At 44.7% G+C, this 25,503-nt stretch overlaps 1 protein-coding gene across 1 annotated transcript in view; it reads left to right on the top strand.

The window, feature by feature from the left end:
- LOC105903670 (STT3 oligosaccharyltransferase complex catalytic subunit B) overlaps positions 1-25,429 on the top strand; it is a 93,737-nt gene extending 68,308 nt beyond the window's left edge. Inside the window, exons 5-16 of the mRNA XM_012831449.3 lie at positions 3,409-3,508; positions 6,074-6,172; positions 10,011-10,157; positions 12,347-12,395; positions 13,063-13,217; positions 13,921-14,132; positions 15,810-15,997; positions 16,588-16,759; positions 19,254-19,427; positions 20,255-20,368; positions 21,404-21,616; positions 22,996-25,429. Coding sequence (XP_012686903.1) covers positions 3,409-3,508; positions 6,074-6,172; positions 10,011-10,157; positions 12,347-12,395; positions 13,063-13,217; positions 13,921-14,132; positions 15,810-15,997; positions 16,588-16,759; positions 19,254-19,427; positions 20,255-20,368; positions 21,404-21,616; positions 22,996-23,070 — 1,698 coding nt within the window. The 3' untranslated portion in view covers positions 23,071-25,429. The remainder of the gene's footprint in view (positions 1-3,408; positions 3,509-6,073; positions 6,173-10,010; positions 10,158-12,346; positions 12,396-13,062; positions 13,218-13,920; positions 14,133-15,809; positions 15,998-16,587; positions 16,760-19,253; positions 19,428-20,254; positions 20,369-21,403; positions 21,617-22,995) is intronic.
- The last annotated feature ends 74 nt before the right edge of the window (positions 25,430-25,503 follow it).

A 25,503-nucleotide genomic window follows, 5' to 3' on the forward strand; every position in this document is an offset into this window, starting at 1 on the left:
AACACACACACACACACACACACACACAGATTTATGTGTTGGTTTTGAGAGAAGCTCCAAAGATGGCGAAGACCAACAGAATTCTGGTCTGTGTGTCAGATGTAATGGTAACATTGGCACATTTGTTCTCTCCCAAAGAGGATGAGTTGTTTCACAGCTTCTCTCTCAATAAGATTTATTACAGACTCATGATGGCTAACTCGTGTTTACCATCTGCTGTATGCAACGATTATGAAGAATACAAAAGAACTATAAAGTATAAAACAGTATATGCATAAAAATATGCTTAAATGCACAGGCCTATATGTAAGTGTACATTCACATTATATATAAAAAAGGTGTTAAGTGTACGTGCACTTGAACACACACATATGCACTGATGATGTGCACATAGAAATATCACATAAACCCACCTTCTTCTTTCACATGCATCCCTCTCCTTTATCTGGTTGCTTGCATACTGTGGACACATGAAACATACTCTCTTAAACAAACACACACACACACACACACACACACACACACACACACACACACACACACACACACACACACACACACACACACACACTCCACTACTAATTCACCAAGGAATGCCCCCCACCCCCCACCCCCCCTCATCATGCCCATTTACTCTCATCTTGGTCCTTTCATTATGCCCATACTATAGAGAGATAAAACACACACAGACACACTCACACTCCAACACACACAACCCCTCTGTGTTCACACACATACATAGGCACAGATCACTTCCGCCTCATCACTTTCATACAGGAAGCATACACACACACAGAGACAGACACACACACAGACAGACACACACACACACAGACACACACACAGAGAGATAGACACACACACACACACACGCACACACACTCCCCTCTGTGTCAACACACAGTGAGCGTTTGCAGATTAATCTCCTGTTTTCCCCCAGCTGGGCCTCGGTAGCAGCTAATTACCCTGACGCTCTCTCTTACCCAGAAACACCCGGCCACACAGGGATAATTGCTCTTTACCACTTTAGAAGGAAATAACCAAGACTTGCTCTCTCTTCCCATCTCCCTCTCTCTTCTTCCCTCTCTCAGTATGTCTCTCTTTGGTGTTAGTTCTCTCTCCCTCGCTTTGTCTCATTCCCTCTGTCTCTAAGGCTTTCACTTTTTTCTCACTCTCTGTATCTTTCTTTTTCTCCCTCTTACTCTCTGTCTTTCTCTCTCTCTCTCTTTCTCCCCCTTTTCTCTCCTTCCCTCTCATTCTCTGTGCCCCTCAGTATATCTCTATTCCTTTCTTTAGCTCGCCTTCGCCTTCGCATTCTCTCATTCTCTATATCTTCTTTATTTTCCTCTCTCCCCCTCTCTCTCTCTCTCTCTCTCTCTCTCTGTCTCCCCCCTTCCTCTCTGTGTTTTCCTCTTCCCTGGGGTAATATGTTGATGCTACCAATTAAGCATGAAGCCCCCTCAACTTTCTGATCCTAATCCAGCCTGCTCTGACTGTGAGCATATACTATATGTGGGGATGTGGGGATGATGGCCTTATCTGTGTGTGTGTGTGTGCGTGTGTGCGTGTGTGTGTGTGTGTGTGTGTGTGTGTGTGTGTGTGTGTGTGTGTGTGTGTGTGTGTGTGTGTGTGTATGTGTGTGTAATGTGTTGGTGTTTAACATCGGCCAAATCTATGCTATCTCAAAGCAAATGAAGGGAAAGAAAATTATGCTTTATTGGCCTGAATGAATGAATTTATTACTGCCAAAGCTACACGTTTGAAACTATGTAGAGTGTAATAGTATAAAGAAAAGAGAAAAGACAACTTCAGCAATAGAACAATCAAACAATTAGCATTTATCTAAGTTAATCTAATTATCACATATTATCACGAGTATAACATTTGCACATACACGTATAAACACTGTAGAAAAACCATAACCAAAACATACATACTTCTGTTATAAGTTGCAGACTTCTCTTCTGCTGTGGCAGGTCATCACATCTCCTGCAGCTAAGCTTGTGCAGTTGGTGTCTTCTCCCAATAGTATGGGTTTTTATTTAAAATTTAAAATGTTCAGATTCATGGACATGTGTTTTGAATTTTGCAAAAAAAAGGCCTCTGGTATTGAGGCACATGTCATGCAGTCGAGAAGAAAACGCTCCTCATTTTCTATCACATTTACACAGTGTGCACAAGTTGGCATATCCTTAGGCCCCCATGTTCTTTTATGCCTGCCGACCTCCATTTGTAGGTTGTGATCACAGTTGAGTCTGTGTTTTGTCACTGTTCTTGTTTTTTCTTCCATCCAGAATTTTATATCTCTTTCTTCTTCCTACCAGAATTGTATATCTGTCTCTCACTCCCCCCTCCACCTCCCCCCACCCACCCCCCTCTCTCTCTCTCTCACTCACTCACTCACTCACTCACTCACTCTGACTCTCGCTCTCTCTTTCTCTCTCTCTTTCTCTTTCTCTCTCTCTCTCTCTCTGTCATATTCTCACACTCATACTCCCCCCCCCCCCCCCCACACTTCTCCCTCTCCCTCTCCCTATGATTCATGGCAATTGGCCTCTGCCTCGTGCACTTAATAGAGGCGTATGATTTATGGAGGGCCTCACCTCTTATGCAAGGCTCACGTTGGCCGGGGTGTTAAGGGCCCATCTATCTCCCCTTTATGCTCCCACTATGGGCTTATTGATGGCAGCGTTGTAGGTATCCACACTGATATCGATCGGGGTGTTTGTCTTAGGCTTTTTGTCAGGAAGACGCTTCTGTATTTGTGTATTTCCACTGTAGATATATCTGCCGTGTGTGTGTGTGTGTGTGTGTGTGTCTCTGTCTTTGGGAAGAGAGGCAGTTTGTTTGAGTTGTCCTGCCCGAGGTATGTTGTGTGTGTGTGTGTGTGTGTGTGTGTGTGTGTGTGTGTGTGTGTGCGCGCGTGTGTTATGAATTTATGGGCCAATTGTGGTGCTAGTGTTTTATCTCCCCCTCTCATTGATCAGGTAGTGAGTTTGTGAAGGGTATCTACGAGGTTGTTCAGCTTTTTCAATGGACAGTAGAGTAAAGCTATATGGAGCTTTTGTGTGTGTGTGTGTGTGTGTGTGTGTGTGTGTGTGTGTGTGTGTGTGTGTGTGTGTGTGTGTGTGTGTATTGGGGGAAAAGTATTTAAAAGGTGTGTGTTTGTGTGTGTGTGTGTGTGTGTGTGTGTTTAGCTGTCAGTTGTTGGAGACTGTATGTGCGTCGTTTATCAGATCTTTGTGACGGGTAATGATCGGCTGAAGTTGTTTGGATCATTAATCACTTTTCTATTTGTGTGTGTGTGTGTGTGTGTGTGTGTGTGTGTGTGTGTGTGTGTGTGTGTGTGTGTCTGTGTGTGTGTCTGTGTGTCTGTGTGTGTGTGTCTGTATGTTTTTTTTTTTTCAGGTGTCAGCATGGGGAGGCTATGTTTTTATCATCAATCTAATTCCACTGCACGTGTTTGTGCTGCTTCTAATGCAACGCTTTAGCAAAAGAGTCTACATCGGTGAGTATACACACACACACACACACACACACACTCTCACACACACACACACTCACACTCACACACACACACACACACACACACACACACACACAGACAGTCACACTCACACACAGACACACACACACACCAAGATACCCACACACACAAATCTGATTTATGGTTCTTGTTTAGCTCCAACAACTCATTATCTGCAGTGTAACACACACTCACAGACTCACAGGCAAGGAGAAATATGATTTATTATTGATTCACCGACTCCACAAATCATCATTTGCCATGCACACACGTGTATCAGGCTGAGATGCACATACACCATAGATCAACACACACACACACACACACACACACACACACACACACACTCACACACTCTCACACACACACACACACACACATGTATGCACAGATAACCATAGTATTAAAAGAGATATTTCTGTCACTTAAGCTATTTTTAAACTATCATGCCAAGCTGTCAAACACACAGACACTCTCTCTCTCACACACACACACCCACACACACACACACACACACACACACACACACACACACACACACACACACACTCACACACACACCCACACACACACAAACACACACACACACACCTCGCGCATGCTTTAAATATGATCGTCACTCATCCTTCCTCATCATTTATGTTAACCCCAGTCACATCCATTCCCCATCACAAAAACATTGGCACATCACTATGGAAACGAACGGCTGGTCGCCCACGGAGATGGTGAGGCATTATTCCCGTTCAGGTGGAGATTGATCGCTAAGCGAGGAGCATCGTTTTACACCAGTGTGTGTGTGTAACTCACTCTGCCCCTTAGCCTGTTGTAAATGAATAGCGCCCCAAATGGAAAAAAGAAAACGCTCAGGCGTATTAGTCTCAATCCCTGCCTAATGTTTCCAGCAACAAAAGACACCAAACCCCACCCATGAATAACTCCTGTGTCACGAGGCCCCCTCTCTGCACTTTATACTGATAGGGAGGGGAATGGGGGCTCCTGTAATAGAGCTTTTTCATCATGCTGTGCCGTTAGGAGGTAGTGCAGGAGAGGGCGGCCATCTTGGGCAGGCTCTGGAGCGTCACATGAAACGCCCTTGTCTGAGCGTTGTCACGGAGATCACTGAGGTGTGGTGCAGCCCTTCACACCTTGGCAGAAATGTATCACGTAATCTCTTTCAGTCACTCTCCCTCTATATTCCTCTCACACACAGACGCACACACACACACACTCTTTTTTTCAAAAGTTTGTAGAACGAAGTACACTGTGGAATTTCTGTCAAGTGAAGATTGATTATGTAAACGAACACAACTTGAACTGTTGGAAGAACAGTAGTTTGGGCTGGTCCCTCCATCTCTGTGCTGTCATCGCACTCTCTTAAGTACTTAAGAATGTCTCTATCTCTCAAACACACACTCTAACTCACTCACACACAAACAGAAACACACACACACACACACACACACACACACACACTCAGACAGAGTGACAATGAAGTATATGAATGAGTTCCTTGCTTAACATTCTGCAAGGTTAAAGTGGAAACTGCTTGGGCTCTTCTACCCAGTCATACAAAGGCTATAACACACTACACTACCCGTTTCTAGTTCCCTCCATCCACCTCGGTACACACACACGTGTGCCAGTTTCCTTATTCGGCCTATTTATATTGGTCTCCTAACCTCACAAAGTTTGTATGCAGCACATCCAGCGAGGGCATTCTACTTGTTCATACTGCCAAACGTGTAGATGAATCCCTTTGTGGTGCTAATGCTAATGTGTAGTGAGACAGACTGAGGGAGAGTGAGGAGCGCTGTTCAAATGCAGAGAGTGACCTGTGCCATTTACATATCCTCTCTGCATTTTTGGACCAAACCCAGCCTGACCTTTGTGACGAGACAGAGGAATTGGCCAGGACCCAACCCGAATGGGAAGCTGTTGTCTGGTCCCATTGGGCTCGGGTCAAGATGTAGAGACACAAACACACCGCACACCTCCAGTCTATCACCAATACATACAGATAAAAACGCACAATGGCCTCCTTCATGAATTAATCTGCAGCCCTCTCTGCCTGTCTGTGCCCTGCTATGAGCCGCCCTTCTCTCTGCAGAGGAGCTCCATCCTCACCATCAGACTGGGGAATGTGATTTTGGAGGGAAGGGGGGGGGGGGGGTGTAATCAATGGGGGTGTCAGCTCACGGCCCAGCACATTGTGTACTCTCATAACCATTCCCTTGTGGACACACACACAACACAGCACACACACAGCACAGCACACAGCACATCTCTGCTGAATGAGGGATCACACTCTAATCCAGAATTTTTCTTCCCTTCTCTGCTTCGGTTTTGTCTTTTTTATCATCCATGTCTCTCTGTCTATCTCTCTGCCTCCATCTCTCCCTCTATCTGGCTATCTATTTGTTGGTCTATCTGTCTCTCTCTCTCTCCATCTCTCTCTCTGTCTATCTCCTTGTCTTTAACTCTGTGTCTCTTTTTGTCTGTCTGTCTCTCTCTCTGTCTGTCTCTTTCTATCTCTCTCTGCCCTCCCAGCTTACAGCACTTTCTACATTGTGGGACTGGTGTTGTCCATGCAGGTCCCTTTCGTTGGATTCCAGCCAATCAGAACCAGCGAGCACATGGCAGCAGCTGGTAAGCCCCACCCTCCCAACCCCTCCCTTCATGAAGTGCGGCTCTGCTAAGGTGCCTGGAGGGGACAGGTAGCGCCCCCTCTCTCACATACACGCATACGCAAAGTGATGGCTGGTCCCTAAAGTACACAGACAGCCAACCCCTGTGGGCACTGGCCTTCTCTGTGGTCTATCTATCTATCTGTCTATCTATCTATCTATCCATCTTTCTTCTTCTCTGTCTATCTATCTGTCCGTCTTTCTCCCTCTCTGTCTGTCTATCTGCCCACTCTTGTCCTGTCATGACAGCTGCGTGCTGAATGGATTGGGTCCAGCTGTGGCACCTATCCGGGCCATATCCGATTCAGATCCTGTATGTCTATAATGTCTTTTACATTCACATTATTTAGCAGATGCTTTTATCCAGAGTGACTTAAAGTACAGATAGACATGTTCAGCAGTTGCCTGTGTGTGTGGTCTCTGGAAATGGAACCTAATGATCTTGGTGTTGCCAGTTGATTCACAGGACATGTATTTGCATTTGTGAATATGGGTCCACATTGGATTGCCATCAAAGTCACCTTGTGTGCATGCCTAATCATAGCATTAAATGATTACTGCACATTTCAGTGGGTTGTTCAGCCAGAGCTCTAGAATACTACAGATCAGTCAGATGCAGCATATTCACGTACGCAGCGTCCTACTTTGTTGATAATTATCACTGATGCACTATAGTCACTCAGAGATAACTTCATACTTGGCTGCACTTATTACTGGAAACTATGTATTTATGCATTTTATGCCAATAATTAATTTAGCTAAAAGGTGATGGTGTCTTATCGAGGGAAATGCAACATCGATTCTCATTTTCTTTCATTACTTCCTCCTGCTTGACATGAGATAAAATGTTGTTAGTTCTCTACAGTTCTATTTCTCCAATTCTAGCTTGAGCAAAACACGTGTAGCTTTCAATAGAAGCAATCTCAAATTCCTAAACTAGGCAGGGACTGACATTTGGTAAATAAATTAAAAAAAGATCTGTTTACCCGTATCAAGGCTAATAGACACAAAAGCTAACATTGTGTGGCCTGATTGTCATCACAAACTAAGAATGCTAACCTGTCTCATATCACCAGTTTAGGGTTGCTGCAGTGTCGAAGGCAGAGCGGTGTACACTAAAAGGTTGACTTTCAGACGCAGCTTTTCCAGGCCCATCTGCATCTGTTACTGAGCTCCCTAAACTCTCTCCTGGTGTTCCGTTTGTTTCCTCCACTGTTGGCTTTATCTGTATAAAACCGCCTTAAATCCCTTTTTCAGCGTCTAAACATTTTTCATCAGTGAGACGGTGCTGGTAGTACTCGAGGGGTAACTCGAACACCGGTTAAACACGGCACTACGGTGTGCGTGTGGAACAGTCTCTTTCGAGAGTCAAAATTAATCCTGTTTTAAGGCCTAATCCTCTGTCCAGACAGACTGCCTGTAGAAAACAGTACAGTATGTATGTAATGGCAAATGAAAATGTGTTGGAGGCAGGAGTCTCTCTTTCTCAACAACCTGCTCTAAGCCGATTAATGGACATTGGAGAGAACACCTGCCACCATTCAGCTGTACTCAATTGTGTAGAAGTGTGTGTGTGTGTGTGAAACAGAGTGTGTGTGTGGTATGCAGTGTCAGTGAGCATGTGTGTCTGTCTGTAGTGTGTGTGTGTGTGTGTGCATGGGGGATATACTCTCACCTTCCTCTTCCTTTTTTCTCTCTCTCATCTCTCTCTCTCTCTCTCTCCATATGTCTTTCTCTGTCTCTCTCTCACTCTCTCTCTCTCTCTCTCTGTCTCTCTCTCACTCTCTCTCTCGCTTGCTTTCTCTTTGAGTCAGGAGTGTTTCCATTGAAGTTTCCAGAGCAGCTTCCCTCAGCATCTGGGCTCTTTGTCAACATAAAGAGACAAGTTTTGTGTGTGTGTGTGTGTGTGTGTGTGTGTGTGTGTGTGTGTGTGTGTGTGTGTGTGTGTGAGTCGGTGGGTGGGTGGGTGGATGCATGTATGCGTGTTTGTTTTTGAATCTGTGCATTTGAATGTTTGTGTGTGCGCAGGTATGTGTGTACCTTTCTCTGTGTGTATGCATGCATGTGTGTGTGTGCGCACGCGAGTGTGTGTGTTTGTTTCCCACACTTGAACACATGAAAGAAGCGCAGTGTAAACCTGTGAGGAATAAGCTGAAGGCGTATTTAGTGTCTATGCATTTTGAAGGCGGCCGATAAGAGATTTTATCAACGGTAATTCTAGAGCTTTTAGTTATGGTAGAAACTGCTACCATATCTCATGTCTCTATTCAGGCCGTAGTTAAGCTGTGTGTGTGTGTGTGTGTGTGTGTCTGTGTGTGTGTGTGTGTGTGTGTGTGTGTGTCTATGGCTATATAAATCTGCTCTTTCTGTGTGTGTGTGTGCTACTTATGATGGGCCTCAGTGGGACCTGTGGGTATATATGTGTATACATTAAACCTCTGTAGATTTACATTCTTCTCTGTTCTAAACAATAATTCTTCCACATGTGGGATTTAGTGAATCTGCAAGTTTGTATGTTTGGAAGAACACCCTGCCCCACACTTACTAATGATTGGAAGATGTTTGTTGTTAGGCAACCTGACAACGAAAGGGTAACTAACGTCACGTCACGTCTTCCACTATGTCAGGTTTCCTTAGCCTGTTTGTTAGAGCCGTCGTTAAGAAGTGTTGTGTTCCGGTGAGAAATTCGTTTTTAATAAAAATCTTCCGTTTCATCTTAAACTCACGAGGATTCATAAAATCCTTCCCCCTACCTACTTGAATGGATTAATTAAATTCTAGCAAGAGTCATAATGTTTTTTTTTTTTACGTTATTACATTTGTTCTGAGTGTCCGGTGACAAATGAATGGGCCGTTAAAATGAATGACCAAGACTGATACTTTTTTATGAGTGAAAATAAATGGAAAATAAAAGTTGTCACATTTAATGCACTCAGTTAGGTGTTGATATGAATTGGTGTGCAATTTTCACAGATCTTATGATGTACTGTATGTATCATGCATATTTTAAATGCGTGTTGTTAATTCTTAAAGACATGGTTAAATACACAAAAATATTGATTTTGATTCGCACTAGTTGTATATATGTTAAAATATTATGTGTTGTTATTATTTTGACTAAAACCGAGTGGTCATTAAAAGAAGGTTTAAAAACTAGAAAATAATATATTATTGTTACAAGTGTTAAAATACTTTACTGTCATAAAGACATTACTTGCATCTTTAGAAAGGTTTAAATCAAAATGGATCGAAATCAAATGTTTACAAAAAGCCTTATTAACTTCAGTCAGGCCAATCAACCACAACAAGTGAAACCATATTGCAAACACAACATTAGAACTAAATAGAATTGGTTTCATTCATGCTAGTGATTATTCAGTATTACACACATTCTTGATTCAATAACACTGATTGCCGTACCGAAGTAACCCTCTCCCGTCACACTGGGGCACATTCGTCTGCTAGAGGGCCACACTGTCTGCACTGCCTATAGTTACGCCCCTGTTGTGTTTGTGTGTGTGTGTGTGTGTGTGTGTGTGTGTGTGTTTTGTGTGTGAGTGTGAGTGTGTGTGTGTGTGTGTGTGTGTGTGTGTGTGTGTGTGTGTGTGTGTGTGTGTGTGTGTGTGTGTGTGTGTGTGTGTGTGTGTGTGTGTGTGTTAGAGAGAGTTTGTGTGTTGGAGAGAGTTTGTGTGTATGTGGCTGTATGAACCTGCTCTTTCTGTGTGTATGTGGGTATGAATTTAGTAGTTTGTGTGTGTTGGTGTATCTGGGGCTGCCTGATATTCCCTGTGTGTTTGCAGGTGTGTTTGTGCTGCTGCAGGCCTACGCCTTACTGCAGTATCTCCGCGACCGTCTGACGAGGCAGGAGAGGCAGGCCCTCTTCTACATGGGCGTGGGCTCGGCTGGCCTGGTGGTGTTCCTCACAGTCATCTACCTGTCCTGCATAGGTGAGTGTCTTACCGAGCGCTAATGATGACAAGCTTCGTGACGCTTTGAAGCATTCCAGCCAATTGTGTTGAAAAGTTGTTAATTTCTCGAGACTTCGAATGCTCTCTAGGGACACCTGCTGGTCAATGGAAATACGTTACAAGAAAATGTCTCGGTCTCACAGTGACAGCGCCAAGATGTGCGGTAGCCTATGGGTTAGCAAAGGCCTGATGCATTAACATGCATACACATGAAGTTATGTCAAATAAAGAAATAGTTATTATGATTATTTTTGTATTAGTTATTTATGGTGAATGCCATAATGCCTGTCTATAGCCTATATAATATAATATAATAATATCTGTGAGAGTTTATCCATTTTTTTATGTTGAAGGTTCTTAAAAATGCAGAGAGTGGAAAACATGTTGCAAAATGATCCGTGACAACATGAAATAACAACATATTAATTAGGCTTATTTTCTATTTCATGGAAATCATAGCCTACAAGCTGGATAAATCAAATCAGAGTTCTCTCCACATTGCTGGCTCCATCTCAGTCAATATGCTTTTATCACAAAATTGCAACTCAAAATATCCAGCTACTTCAAACACGGACGACAACCCGTGCATTCGAGAGAAATAATCACAGCGTTGTGCCAAATTTTGAATCTTTTCTTGATGCAGCGGTTAAATGACGCCAAAATAATTCAAGGGAAGGGAAGTGCCTCAGGGCTTTGACACAAGCCTCAAAGCCTCGGTTTCTAGGGTAACAGCACTGCCGAGCACTCGGCTCGTGCATAGGTGAGTCTCACCTGAGCGCTCCTGCATAGTGTCTTACCTGAACAACCTGGCACAGGAGACACAGGAGAGAGCTTGTCATCTCACCATTCTCTCCCAAAATGCCTTTGCTCATGTTGAGACGTATCGGCATGTCTCACTTGAATGAAGTTTTTAACAGCGAGGTTCATTCGCTTGTACTGACAACAGTCAACCCTTGGAATCATTTTGATTTCGTTCTAAAAGACAAAGAATCCATTGGGAAGAAACCCATGGCTCAGAAATGCAAACTGTCTTACAGGTGTTTGGACCACACTCTGTGATATTGTCATTCCTGCCCTTCCCTGCCACTGAAACTGATTGAGAAAAATACTCTTCCTCCCACATACATTTGCGCATTCCATTCCCCACTCTTCTTCCTGATGAGCCATGCGCTGTTTGTATTAGAGACCATAATTGTGTTGCTGCTCTCTGTGTAATGAGAGACAGTGCAAATGAATGTGGTCATTATGGGATGTGCGTAGCCATCAGTGTGCAGTGTGTTCATGTGCAGTCTGTTTTGCCCTAACCAGAAGTAACCTTGGAGTGTGATGTACCGGAATCACCGCGTCTGTGTATCTCACCGCGTGTCTCTATCTCTGCCCCTCTCCCCTGATATCAGCTGCTTGTAATGACTTTTTATTTACTGCAAGAGCGAGGTGCCTTACAGAGCCGATGACTTTAGGGGTCTAGGGAGACCTTTTTGACTAGCTTCTTGTATTATCCCTCTGCTATGCAGTGCTATTGTTCTTCTTAAGTGTTATTGTTATTCCGGTCATTTCCGCTGCCTTCTCAGCTCCCTCGGGCTCAACTCCCAAGCAGTGCTGCCTTTTGAGCAGCTGACCCAGGTTCCATTCCCTGAGCATCATGGGCATGTGCAGTTGAAAGGCTGCGAGTTTCTGTCTTAAACATTCCACCAACGGCATGCTTTCTTCAACCTCTTCATCCTTCCTTCCCTTCTGCACATTCATATGAATGCCCTCTCGCCTCTTCCTTTCTTGCTCTCCTTCTTTTTCTCTACTCTCCCTCGCTCTCTCCCTCTCCCCCCCTCTCTCCCTCTCTCTCTCTCTTTCTCTCTGCTTTTTCCATTCCCAGTCCCTCTTGGCCCTTTTCCCTCTTCCTCCTGCGCACCCTTCCTCTTCATGTTCCCTCTCCAGTGGCTTAAATGTAATTGCATCCGGTCCTGCTCATGTTTCTGTGTGTCGCTGATGGGGAGCCGCACTGCAGGTGAACCACTCACATGTTTTATATTATTGTACAATCAATCTTATGACTACTCGCTTGTTTTTCTGTGTGTCTCTGTGTGTGTGTGTGTGTGTGTGTGTGTGTGTGTGTGTCTGTGTGTGTCTGTGTGTGTCTGTGTGTGTGTGTGTGTGTGTGTGTGTGTGTGTAGGTTGCATTGCGCCATGGAGCGGTCGTTTCTACTCTCTATGGGACACTGGGTGAGCATCCACACGTCAGCAATCAGCATCCTTCAGTGTCTCCGGTGTCTCATCACACACACGTCCACCGCTGATCACAGTGCCTGGAGGGCTGCATTGAGATGCTCTGGCTTATCCCCCTGTCCCCTTCCCTTACCTCCACTCCCCTCCCTTCCCCTTCCCCTGCTCACCGGCTGCTGTGTTCAATGCCAGCTGTCTATCTGTGCTATAACTCCACACTGAAGCATAAGGGGAGGGTGAAGATGAGCAGAGCTGAGTTGAACATCACTGCCATGACATTCAGTCTGTCTTTATATTAAAGCAACATTAAGCAGGGTTTTGTGGGTGGCAAGTTTGTGTAGTATCCTCAAATTGACGTTGATGGTGTGTGGTGGTAAGAAGGGGAGATAAGTGTATCTGTTGTTCCCACTGGCCATCCAGGCTATTCACAGTGTAGTTTCATACGACCAGTCATATACAAGTACATAGTAATAATTGTAGGCTTACCCCTTAACCTTAACCACAAATGTTATCTTTTAACAGCATATGCTACAATACAAACTACCTTTTGTCTATCATTTAATTAAATATAAAGTGCATCGTACCTAAGAACGCTTGTTGTTGTCAAGTGGTGTCTGTAGTCGTCCTCTCGCTGCGTCACTGATCTGTCATCTCCCCGCCCCTGCAGCTACGCCAAGATCCACATCCCCATCATCGCCTCTGTGTCGGAGCACCAGCCCACCACCTGGGTGTCGTTCTTCTTCGACCTGCACATCCTGGTGTGCACGTTCCCCGCGGGCCTCTGGTTCTGCATAAAGAACATCAACGACGAGCGCGTCTTCGGTAAGGCCCCCGTGCTGTCAGAGAGGGCCCCCCGCTCGGCCATAGACTGCATCCACAGTCTGGATTTATGGAAGCTGTTTCTATATGATGGTACCCTGAGGGTGTTTTACCGCTATCCGCTAGGATAGATGTGACGCCAGGGGTGTGTGGTGTGTAGGAGGAAGGAGTTTCATCATGACAATGTATTGCATTACAGCATATGTTAAATGTCCTTGAGGTGTCCTTGCGGCAGATTGATTTGAAAAACAATTTTTGATTTGCCACTTAAATCTACAATTGCTGCAGTTTATGTCCCAGTTGGGTTCTTCATTTGATTCATCTGAAGATTTCAAGGCTTTGCAGCGCAACTGAGTAAATGTGTTTCTCTCTCTGTATGTGTGTGTGTGTGTGTGTGTGTGTGTTTGTGTGTATGTGTGCCTCATTGCTGTCGTGTGTGTGTGTGTGTGTGTGTGTGTGTGTGTGTGTGTGTGTGTGTGTGCGTGTGTGTGTGTGTGTGTGTGTGTGCGTGCGTCATTGCTGTCGTGTGTGTGTGTGTGTGTGTGTGTGTGTGTGTGTGCGTGCGTCATTGCTGTCGTGTGTGTGTGTGTGCCTCATTGCTGTCGTGTGTGTGTGTGTGTGTGTGTGCGTACCTCATTGCTGTCTGTGTGTGCTTCATTGCTGTCGTGTTTGTGTGTGTGTGTGTGTGTGTGTGTGGTTCCTCTAGTGGCTCTGTACGCCATCAGTGCTGTCTACTTTGCGGGTGTGATGGTGCGTCTGATGCTGACGCTCACGCCGGTAGTGTGCATGCTGTCGGCCATCGCCTTCTCCAGCGTCTTCGAGCGTTACCTGGGCGATGACATGAAGCGTGAGAGCCCACCCGCCGATGACAGCAGCGACGAGGACGACAAGCGTAACCCTGGCAACCTCTATGACAAGGTGAGGTAGTGCAGTGTGGGGGTGGGGGTGGGGAGGGGACTGTGAGGTGTCTGATGTGACTGGTTTTTCTGCATGGAGAAGTGGCAAAATACCTCAAGGTTGCCAACTAATTGTAAATGTTAGGGTTCATGATTTTAATCCAATACAGTTTTATCAAATTCAGAAAATTGCTGAATTGCTCCTTGCGGTCCACTAGCGGTTTGTTCAGTGTGTGCGCTCAAGAATATTTCAGCATTCGTACACAGTCCTGGCTCGGTAAATGGAAAACAAACATTGTGGCTAGAACCGAGCCATAAAACAATTCCAGCAAATCAACACAATGCTTCATGAGCACGGAATGGAGGGGTATCATTTGACTGGCTTGGTTGAGCTCATATATCAGCAACTTTTCCCTAAAATCACGGACTGTACCTTTTAAGATGGCATTTATCATGATGTAGCAAGCTTGCCTTGAGTTCTCGTGTTTGTCAGCAGGAGCAAGTTTCCTCCAAGAGTTTTTTAATGTCGAACTAAACTTCAGGGGGAAGTTTTACTTTGGGGGACGTCAGGCATGACACAAGGAGATCCCACAGCGCAGCAGTTTGTAGCAGGAATGTCAGCACAGGAGTGGAGCGTGGAGGCCTATAGCAGAAATTACCGTCAAAGAGCATGCAGCATCTGTAGGAGCCTGTAATAGAAGCCCAGGAGACATCAGGCTTAGCAGGCGAGAGCGAGGGCCTCCGTAACAAGACAGGTATAACACGGCTCAAGACTCTGAAGGGGAGTCTCTGTGCCAAGGCGTACCGTACTCTTCCTCGCTCGCTCGCTCGCTCGTTCACTCTTCCTCAGTGCAAGCGAGGGCGCTCTCAAGAGGAAACTTTCCTGGAAGGGATTCTCGAGCGGATCTGGCTCAGAGTTGGCCCGTATCCGGCCCGTATGTGGCCTGGAACTGGTAGCCTGCGGTTCTCTGTGTTCTGCTTTGTGAGTCTTAGAATGAGAAGCATCACAATACTGTGTCTGCTCCCCCTTTGTGTGTGAATCGTCAACAGCAGCCAACAAATAATGGCACCAGTCGTTGACCCACCAGGCATTCACTGCATAATAACCGAATCCGTCCTGTGAGGAAGTCTGAAACCCTATATGCCTGCAGAGATAATGGTTTGAGCTTTCATCTTTAGTGCACACACACACACACACACACACACACACACACACACACACACACGCACACAGTGACATAAAGAGGATGTTATTGTTGCAGTGAGGGAAGTTAGCAGACTACACAGCACACTGTATGGTGCCTTTGACTGCTATTGCTGTTTATTCTGTAGCAGGTGGTGCCGTGTGCTTCATGCTACAGCACGGCCCTGTGTTTGCTTTGGAGTGCCAGGCATCTAGCAAGCTCCACTTGATGCGGTGACAAGATTTTCTCCAGGATTAGTTCGGCAAAGTCAAAGACAAGTTTAGCAGTATGGAGGGTGCACGTCAAGATGTTTCAGTTCCAAACCGCTCGGTTTTGTTCACTCACTCATACGTGGTTAAATGCAATGCAACCATGCTTTCAATCTGGAAATACCACATGTCATGACCGTGTTTGTTTGTTTGTGTGTGTGTGGCTGGTATTTGTGGTGTCTCTCTGTGTGTGTGTGTGTGTGTGTGTGTGTGTGTGTGTGTGTGTGCTTGCGTCGCCCCCTGCAGGCTGGGAAGGTGCGTAAGCATGTATCGGAGCAGGAGAAGGCGGAGGAGGGCTTGGGTCCCAACATCAAGAGCATCGTCACCATGCTAATGCTGATGCTGCTGATGATGTTCGCTGTGCACTGCACCTGGGTCACCAGCAATGCCTACTCCAGTCCTAGTGTTGTTCTGGCCTCATACAACAATGATGGGTGAGAGAGAGAGAACACACACACACACACACACACACACACACACACACACACACACACACACACACACACACACACACAGACATACATACACACATACAAACTGCACCTGGGTCACCAGCAACCCCTACTCTAGTCCTCGTGTTGTTTTCTGGCCTCATACAACCATGATGGGTGAGAGAGAGAGAGAGAGAAGACACACACATACACACACACACACACACACACACACACACACACACACACACACACACAGATATTACTACATTCAATCATACAGGTTTGTCCTTACCGGTCTCCAGTGAACTCAGATCAGTAGTTTTCATCTATCATTCGTAATAACATCATGACCAAATACCACAGGCTCCTCTCCTCTCCTCTCCTTTTCTCTTGTCCTGTCCGTGCACCTGTTCTCCTCTCCCTCACCCAGTGTTGTAACTCTCCGTGGGCCCTCGTCAGAGTTGAGCGAGGGGAGAGGAGGACATGATGTCAGGCAGATGAAACAGAAGAGGAAAAAAAGAGTTTGGAGTGTTTTTTTTTTTTTTGTCCTCGCTCATCAGTTCTCCTCTTTGCTTCTCCTTCTCGGACAGGTCTCGGAACATTCTGGATGACTTCAGGGAAGCGTACTACTGGCTGCGTCAGAACACAGACGAGCACGCCCGCGTCATGTCCTGGTGGGACTACGGCTACCAGATCGCCGGCATGGCCAACCGCACCACGCTAGTGGACAACAACACGTGGAACAACAGTCACATAGCACTGGTAAGACCGAAGACAGTAGGGAAGGGATTTATCATGGCGTGTGAGTTATGAGCTTAAAACTGCTTTCTCTGAGCTCTTCCAAGAGAAAACAGATGGTTGACTGGATGGATGGATGGATGGATGGACATAGCTCTAAGGGCTTATGTTGTTGTATACATTCTGGATTTTCTTTCATCCAGTTTCCGTCCGTTTTGGTAGACTTGAAGCTTCCAATGCATTTTGTGGGTGCCATTTGGCATACATTTTGATACTCTCTTCACGAGAACAGCCCTGACAGCCTGATTGGCCGCTTCCCTTCACTGCACCAAGCGTTTATATAGATTTATAAAGAATCGGTGCTTAAATCTGTCTGACTTTCATGTCTGTCTTTCATGTTTCCTTACAACATAAAGAATACACGCTTTCATAGCCAAGTGATGTGACTGTCTGAAATGATAAGCCTGTCTTCTCATGTACACGTCATGAATTGAATGATAGAACCTTTGATGCACATGTGTGCAACCGCTGTCCTGGTTAGCTAGCAAGTGGGGTCAAATTAGGCTAGTGGACAGTTCAAGGCAGTGTCAACATTCTATTCAATTTCTTTAAAAGTAGAGAGGATTCTGATAATATATATCATAATCAATCCAACTGACTGAGATGTTTATGCAGTTTATAGCCTACATTTGTTCTTCGGAGAGTACATATCTACACTTTTAATACGCCTTTAATGGAGGTGAAAATATTACTGCCAGACTGCCAACTTGTGAAAGCGCAATGCAGGCTGCTAACCAAAACAGCCACAGATGGTACGGTGTCTCTGCAGAACTGGAGTTGAGTGATAAACTGTGTGCACACACATGACAGCTCACTTCAGTCAATGCAGGCAAAATGCATATTAGATAGACTAACTCTAATGAAGCTATAAATGGCATTATGGCAAATGTTTTGCACTTTTAATTAAGGTTTCATGATTGATATTAGCATACATGACATAGGCTATGACTCTTCAATATGAAACATTTTTGAATGGCCATAAATTCGAAAGCTACTATGTAAACATCTAAATCTTCCTTTCTAGTTCTCTTCATAGCTGTGTACAGTGCTGTCCATGGAAGGCCACCGTGAGAGAAGTGATAATGGTGTAAGGGGAAGTGATAATGGTGCGATGGGAAGTGATAATGGTGTAAGGGGAAGTGATAATGGTGTAAGGGGAAGTGATAATGGTGCGAGGGGAAGTGATAATAGTGCGAGGGAAGTGATAATGGTGTAAGGGGAAGTGGTAATGGTGCGAGGGGAAGTGATAATAGTGCGAGGGGAAGTGATAATAGTGCGAGGGAAGTGATAATGGTGTAAGGGGAAGTGATAATGGTGCGAGGGGAAGTGATAATAGTGCGAGGGGAAGTGATAATAGTGCGAGGGAAGTGATAATGGTGTAAGGGGAAGTGATAATGGTGTAAGGGGAAGTGATAATGGTGCGAGGGGAAGTGATAATAGTGCGAGGGGTCCAGTGGTCTGTGACGTGCGACAGGTGAACAGGTGAACTAGACCAGGCCACAGAGAGAAAGAGAGAGATAATAGCAGATATAGGGTGTTTTGTTAGCCAGATCAGGGGGGTAGTTCAGGTGATACCAGGGTACAGTTACAGGAAGTGATTGGAGGAGAGGAGTGACTGTTTACGTAATGGCTTACATTTCACAGTAAAATAAAATCTGTTTAAATCACACAATGAATGAACTCATCTGTGGAGTCACCACAGATACCTACACTTTCATCTTTCGTTCTCATTTCCGTGTTTCGGAATCTTTTGTGTCTTTCACCCTCTTCACCTTTCTCTATTCTCACTCTTCTCATTCTCATTCTTACTCTCACTCACTCCAAACTCTGTCTCCCCTTATCCCTTTATATCTATCTTTCTCTGTTCTCTCACTTTCTGTGTTTCTACCCCTGTCCCTCTCCCTCCCCACTCTCACGCTGTCATTTCAGTTCAATTCAGATGGGCTTTATGGACATGACTGCATCATTACAATATTGTCAAAGCACAGAACATATCGTATTATCATTTACATTACATTTAGTCATTTAGCAGATGCTTTTATCCAAAGCGACTTACAAGGATGTATACACATTTTACATTTACACTGATAGCACACTGCACATCAGGAGCAATTAGGGGTTCAGTGTCTTGCTCAAGGACGCTTCGACAGGGAATCGAACTAGCAACCTGATTACTAAACGACTTCTCTACCTCCTGTACCACTGTCGCCCCAGTTCTATTATATAGAAGTAGGCACAAATAATAATGTCTGTATGTCTCTCCATCTCTCTCTTTCTCTCTCTCTCTCTGCTTCAGGTGGGAAAGCTCTCTCTATCTCTCGCGCTCTCTCTCTCTCTTCCTCTCTGTATCAATTAATTTGAATTCAGATGGGCTTTTTCTAATATTGTCAAAGCACTGAATACATGATATCAGACAGAAGTAGGTACAAATAATAGATCATGTGTCTCATTCCCTCAGGTGGGTAAGGCCATGTCGTCCAATGAGAGCGCTGCGTATGAGATCATGAGGAGTCTGGATGTGGACTATGTGCTCATCATCTTCGGGGGGGTCATCGGATACTCGGGCGACGACATCAACAAGTTCCTGTGGATGGTGAGGATAGCTGAGGGGGAGCATCCAAAGGACATACGGGTAAGTGTGTTTGTGTGTGTGTGTGTGTGTGTGTGTTTGTCTCAGTCTTTCCATCTATATGTGTGTGTGTGTGTGTGTGTGTGTTGTCTATATCTCTATCTGTGTTTATCAATCTATCTGTGAATATCTGTCTGTCTGTTTGTCTGTGTCGATCCATCTGTGAGTCTGAGTCTGTTTGGAAGGGTTCCCTCCCTCTCTGACTGTCTGCTTGGCACAGTCTGTTTGGTCTGGTCTTGGCCGACGTCCCAACTCGTTGCCCTCTTCAACGTCAGTCTCCTTCCCCTGTTTTGATTTTTTAGCCTAGAAGGAGGAGAGGCATCCAAGTTTTAATTAGACTGCTGAGCTTAATTAAATCAAGCCTCCGTGTAAAAACAATCCCATAATAACCCTGAGCCCTTTCAGGGTCCCGGGATGCAGAGGCTTACACTCAGTCCTCTCAGCCAATCCGCTGCATCAACATCTAGCTGTCACTGTGTGTGTTTGTGTGTTTCTTGATAATTAAGAAAGTGATCCAAATGGTTTTGTTTGTGAGTGGGTTTGTTTGTGTGTGTGTGTGTGTGTCTCTCTCAGTTTGGTTGTGTGTGCATATTTGCGTGTGTGTGTTGTGTTAGAGAGTTTATGTTTATTTTTAATTAATGTCTGTGTGTCAGTTAGATAGCAGTTAGCAGTTAGTTAGTAGTGTATGTTTGTGTGTCTGTGTGAGTGTGCATGCATATATGTCTGTGTGTGTGTGTGTGAGTGTGGGGGCGTGTGTGTGTGTGTGTGTGTGTGTGTGTGTGTGTGTGTGTGTGTCCTGTCTTGACCGTTATGTCCTGTGTGTCCCTCAGGAGAGTGATTACTTCACGCCTCAAGGAGAGTTCCGCGTGGATAAGGCCGGCTCCCCTACACTCCTCAACTGCCTCATGTACAAGATGTCCTACTACCGCTTTGGGGAGATGCAGGTGTGTGCGTGTGCGTGTGCGTGTGCGTGTGCGTGTGCGTGTGCGTGTGCGTGTGCGTGTGCGCGCGTGTGCGTGTGTGTGTGTGTGTGTGTGTAAAGGAGTATGTGAGTTTGTGTGCGTCTTTGTGCCTGTGTGTGCCTCTGTGTTTGTGTGGGGTGTGTGTGAGTGTTTGTGTGTGTCCATGTTGAGTGTGTCCATGTTGTGTGAGTCTTTGTGCCTGTGTGTTTGTGTGTTTCTGTCTGTATGGTTTGTGTGTGTCTGTGGGTGTTTTGCGTGTTGGTGTTGATGTGTGTGTGTGTGTGTGGGTATGTGTTGGTGGGTGTGTGTGTGTTGGTGTTGATGTGTGTGTGTGTGCGTGTTGGTGTTGATGTGTGTGTGTGTGTGGGTATGTGTTGGTGGGTGTGTGCGTGTTGATGTGTTTGTGTCTGTGTGTGTGTGTGTGTGTGTGGGTATGTGTTGGTGGGTGTGTGCGTGTTGGTGTTGATGTGTGTGTGTGGGTATGTGTTGGTGGGTGTGTGCGTGTTGGTGTTGATGTGTGTGTGTGTGGGTATGTGTTGGTGGGTGTGTGCGTGTTGGTGTTGATGTGTGTGTGTGTGTGTGTGTGGGTGCGTGTTGTTGGGTTTGTGTGTGTTCTGGCATGGTTCCCAGCTAAAAAGATGTAAACAGTTTATCTCTCAAAACATTTCAAAAATTACTTACATGCTGACTTCATTATTTCATATTTAGTAGACCTCCAGGGCACAAACACAGTTTCTTATGGTGATAAAATATTAATCTAAAGAAAGGCTTGTTTATTTCAGACTCACATACCCTTTATTGTACTACTACAGAAGGTAATACTGCAATTAAGGAAAAAATTAAACAACAAATGTTAATTATACATTTTATCACGGCTCTCATCCTTTGGATGCTAGAAATGTGGGTATAGCCACTGAAATAGTTTCAGATGACGATGGTGATGATGATGATGGTGGTGATGATGATGATGATGATGGCGATGTTGATGACCTTTTTCCTGCTCCCACCCTCTCTTAGCTGGACTTCCGGACACCTCCAGGCTTCGACCGGACCCGGAATGCCGAGATCGGCAACAAGGACATCAAGTTCCGGCACCTGGAGGAGGCCTTCACGTCGGAGCACTGGCTGGTTCGCATCTACAAGGTGAAGAAGCTGGACAACCGCGAGCAGCTGGACCACAAGCTGCGCGTCACCAACACGGTCCCCAAGCAGAAGTACACCGCCAAAAAGGTCAGGGTTGGCCCGTCTGTGTCTACGTCGGCATAGACAATCTGTCTGTCTGTCTGTGTGTCTTGACACGTGTCTCTATGTGTTCTTGTACTGTATGTCTCGGACTCGCTATTCCTCTGCATGTCTCTCAGTCTTTGTTTGCATATCTGTACACATGTCTGTCTTTGACCATGTGTCTTTCTGTGTATATGCATGTCTCGGTCTCTCTGTCTGCATTTCTCTACAGAATGTCCGTCTTCATGCCTTTCTGTCTGTCTGTTCATGCCTGTCTGTCTGTGTGGATCTCCCTGCATATCTGTGTCCGTGCGTCTGTCGGTCTCTCCATTTGTCTACGTCTGTCTGTCTGTCTGTCTGTCTGTGGGTGTGTGTCTGTTGGCCAGAAGCACATTACTCCATGGAGAAGTCAACCCTCCCTCATGACACTCACTGCTGAACTCGTCTCTCCTTCAAACTCAACCAAACTTAGATTTGAAACTCATGAAACTCATTGATTTTTCCTCTGAGGGGTTTGGCGGCCTTGATAGTGCCCAGCATACACACGCAGCATACTTCAGAAACAACTTGCTTCTGCATATATGCCCACTATATACATCCTAACTGGACCGCAGTGTACTTCAGAAGCAACTTGCTTCTGCATATATGCCCACTATATACATCCTAACTGGACCGCAGTGTACTTCAGAAGCAACTTGCTTCTGCATATATGCCCAGCATATACATCCTAACTGGACCGCAGCATACTTCAGAAACAACTTGCTTCTGGTGTGGCTGCCTGCAATGTAAAATAAGAAGTGCAATCTATTATATCAATCTATCTGATTTATATTGCCAGTACACTTTGTGTCAATTGTGGTCCATTAGTTTCATTGTTCATGCTGCCTATTCAGAGCTGGTTTTCAGAGCTGAAAGTGGACTGCGAGTTGTTTTGAAATCTGTTGCATAGTTGCCTAGCTTATGGACTTTTAAAGCAGAAAAGTCAGTCTTACTCTCTGTGCTTCAGTCTTACTCTCTGTGTGTCTTTTTCGCCACTCTATGCTAATGTAGTCTTGTGCAAACAGGCATGATGATAACTAAATGCCATATGGTCATAGTCACATGACCTCATAAGAGATCTCATCATGTGTGTCACTGTACTGCCTTAACCTCATTAAGCCTTTTAGTCAGGCTACGAAACAAGACAAGTGGAAAATGCTGTGCATTGCTTAGCTCCTTCAGACAATATCAACACTGGTATTTAGCATTATTGTATATACCATACTTCAACCAATTGGCACAGAGGAGTCAGTAAGATTGTATGAAGTGGAAAGGGCTCTAGTAAATGGTTAAGCAGTGGAATAAATCTAAAGTTGTAATGTTTCTATGTATTTTCTACACTGTAGAGTGCCAAGAGGAAGCGTGGCTACATCAAAAACAAGATGGTCCTGAAGAAAGGCAAGAGGCACAGCAAGAAATAACACAAGACTAAAGATGGGGTCGAGATGAAAGGAGAGAAAAAACAAGACAAAACGTACATAAAATCTAATTAACACATCACAAGCAAAGAGAAGAGAAACTTGACCAAGGGAGCGAAACAGGAAGTTGAGGAAGATGACGATGATGATGGGTTTGGGGAGCCTAAGTGTTCTGCTTGGAGTTTTAGCGCTCTGCTGGTGCCACCCTGTGGCCGCTGGGGTGGAGATCTGGCAACCTGGAGAACAGTCATCCGCCATGACATCTGGCAACCTGGAGAACAGTCATCCGCCATGACAGGATGTTTGGCTCACGATTATCTGTTTTGTATTTTCACACATCTGTCAGTCATTTCTGTTTTCATTCTTTTTTTTTCCCCCACCAGAATGTTACTTGAATGTGTGAATGCGTCCGGAGGCACAGCTTTTGCTGGGACTCTTGTAAGCACTATTTGGGATCCCGATGGAGAAGAGCAGTCGGCCCTGGGGGTAGGGGGCATGGTGTTCATGCACTATTTGAGCTGAAGAGACGTTAGGGGATGGAGAGTGGAGAGGATGTGGCCGTTTTCGTGATCAGGCTGGGAGCTATTGCACCAAAGAACCCTCGTACTCCCTCCCTGCAGACCTCGTTAAGAAGACTTGATGGAGCTCTGCTCCGTAGAGAAGCTTCTAGAAGAGGTTCCTGACGTGTGTACAGAGGATGGTATACAGCATACAAGGAATGGCAGCAAGTTGGGTACAGCTCTGTCAAAACTGTGTTTAAGATTTTGTTTTTTCTGATTGATTGATTGATTGTTTTTTGTTTTGCTTTTTTATTATGAGTGCTATTTTAATTGTCATTGTTGCGTGATGTTTCATTTGTCTTTAAAAAGGACGTCGTTTTCCTGACACAAAGAGAAAAGAATGCTAAAAGTGTAAATATGTTATGTAAAGAGAATGTCTGAAAGGGTTATAATATATTGTGGTGGATTTCTTTTAATATGCAAATTAATCTTTATTTTTATTTCTTCTTTTTGCTTTGACTTTACAGTGGTGTTCCTATGGCAAATACTAGACCAGTGAATGCAATAATTTCTGAGGAAAGAACTCTTGAGTTTTATTTTGAAGAATGTGAATTGTTTCCTAAGGGCCTACTCTTTTGCCTTTGTATTTTCCCAAGTAGACTTTTGATTGATTGAAAAGTTGTTGTGATGTTGGGGAAATGGAACATATCCTGAATTGTTAAAAGTAGTTCAACCTCCTTTACAGACGCAGGAGCTCTTTTGTCAGACTAGACATCAATCTATCCTGCCCTTGACCCACTTTTCCCTGCCACTTGTTAAACGCTGCCATGTAAACAAAAACAGTCCAAGAGCAAAGTCTCACGGTTCAGTTCTGTCATCCTGAATCTCATACAATACTGTTTGTGCAGCAGTGAATGCTAAAATATACGGATCTTTAACTCTTCTGGGGGTGCAACTAGGTTCTCTCCGTGAAGATTCCATTCCTTGCTATCTAGGAACATTGTGTGTGTGTGTGTGTGTGTGTGTGTGTGTGTGTGTGTGTGTGTGTGTGTGTGTGAGAGATTCTGATTGATTTCACAGTGAATGTAAAACAGGGGAGACAGGTCTACCACATCACATCACAGACTGAGCTCTTGTCGGTCATTGACTCCCAGTCTTGTGTTTACCCTTCAATTGCATCATTTTATTCTTCCTCAGTGCTCCAGGAGTATAAATATTTTCTCTTTCATCTAGGTTTTCAGACCACTTCCTGAGCGCAAACACACATCTCTGTTGTGTTCTGCTTAATCTGTGAACAGGACTACATCTGTCACCACGGTCTCACTCACTATAGTGATGGCTTGTCATATAGTTTGTGTTCTGGTGACAGCTTGACAAACTCCTTTATCTACGTAAATGAATGAATGAATGCATGAATGAAGCGTTGGGGATGCATTTGTTGATGTGAGCACTGATTGTTCTATGATGTTTTTGTTTTTGATTCTGTTGTGCGACGTCTGACTGCAGTTTGGAGTGTGGAGGAGTTCGGATAAAGCCTTAAATGTGAATATTGTCCCTTTACTCGTCCTGTTTTCACAGTTCTCTTTCTTTTGCCTTCACCTCTTTTTTTATCCTTGGTAATTGGCTTTTATCCCCACTGCAGCTCTGTTGTCTCTGCGTCACCGTCTTGTTTTTTTTGTTCTTTTGATTCTCTGTCTGTTTTTGTGTGTTTTTTTTCTCTGTCTGTGAATGTAGTTTTTTTTTTTTATCCCATCAGTAATTATCTTTTTTCACACCCCAAACACCAGGTTTACTTTTTTTTTTTTTACATTGTTGCTCAAAATGCTTGGTTGAGTCATGACAAATAAAAAGAAAAAAATGTTTGATGTGTTCATCATCTCATGTAATTGATAGTTTGCAAATGATCTTACAATATGTCTGATACAATTACTGAAAT

This window comes from Clupea harengus, chromosome 19 (genome assembly GCF_900700415.2).
Source record: "Clupea harengus chromosome 19, Ch_v2.0.2, whole genome shotgun sequence".
In the NCBI taxonomy this organism is placed as follows: Eukaryota; Metazoa; Chordata; class Actinopteri; order Clupeiformes; family Clupeidae; genus Clupea; species Clupea harengus.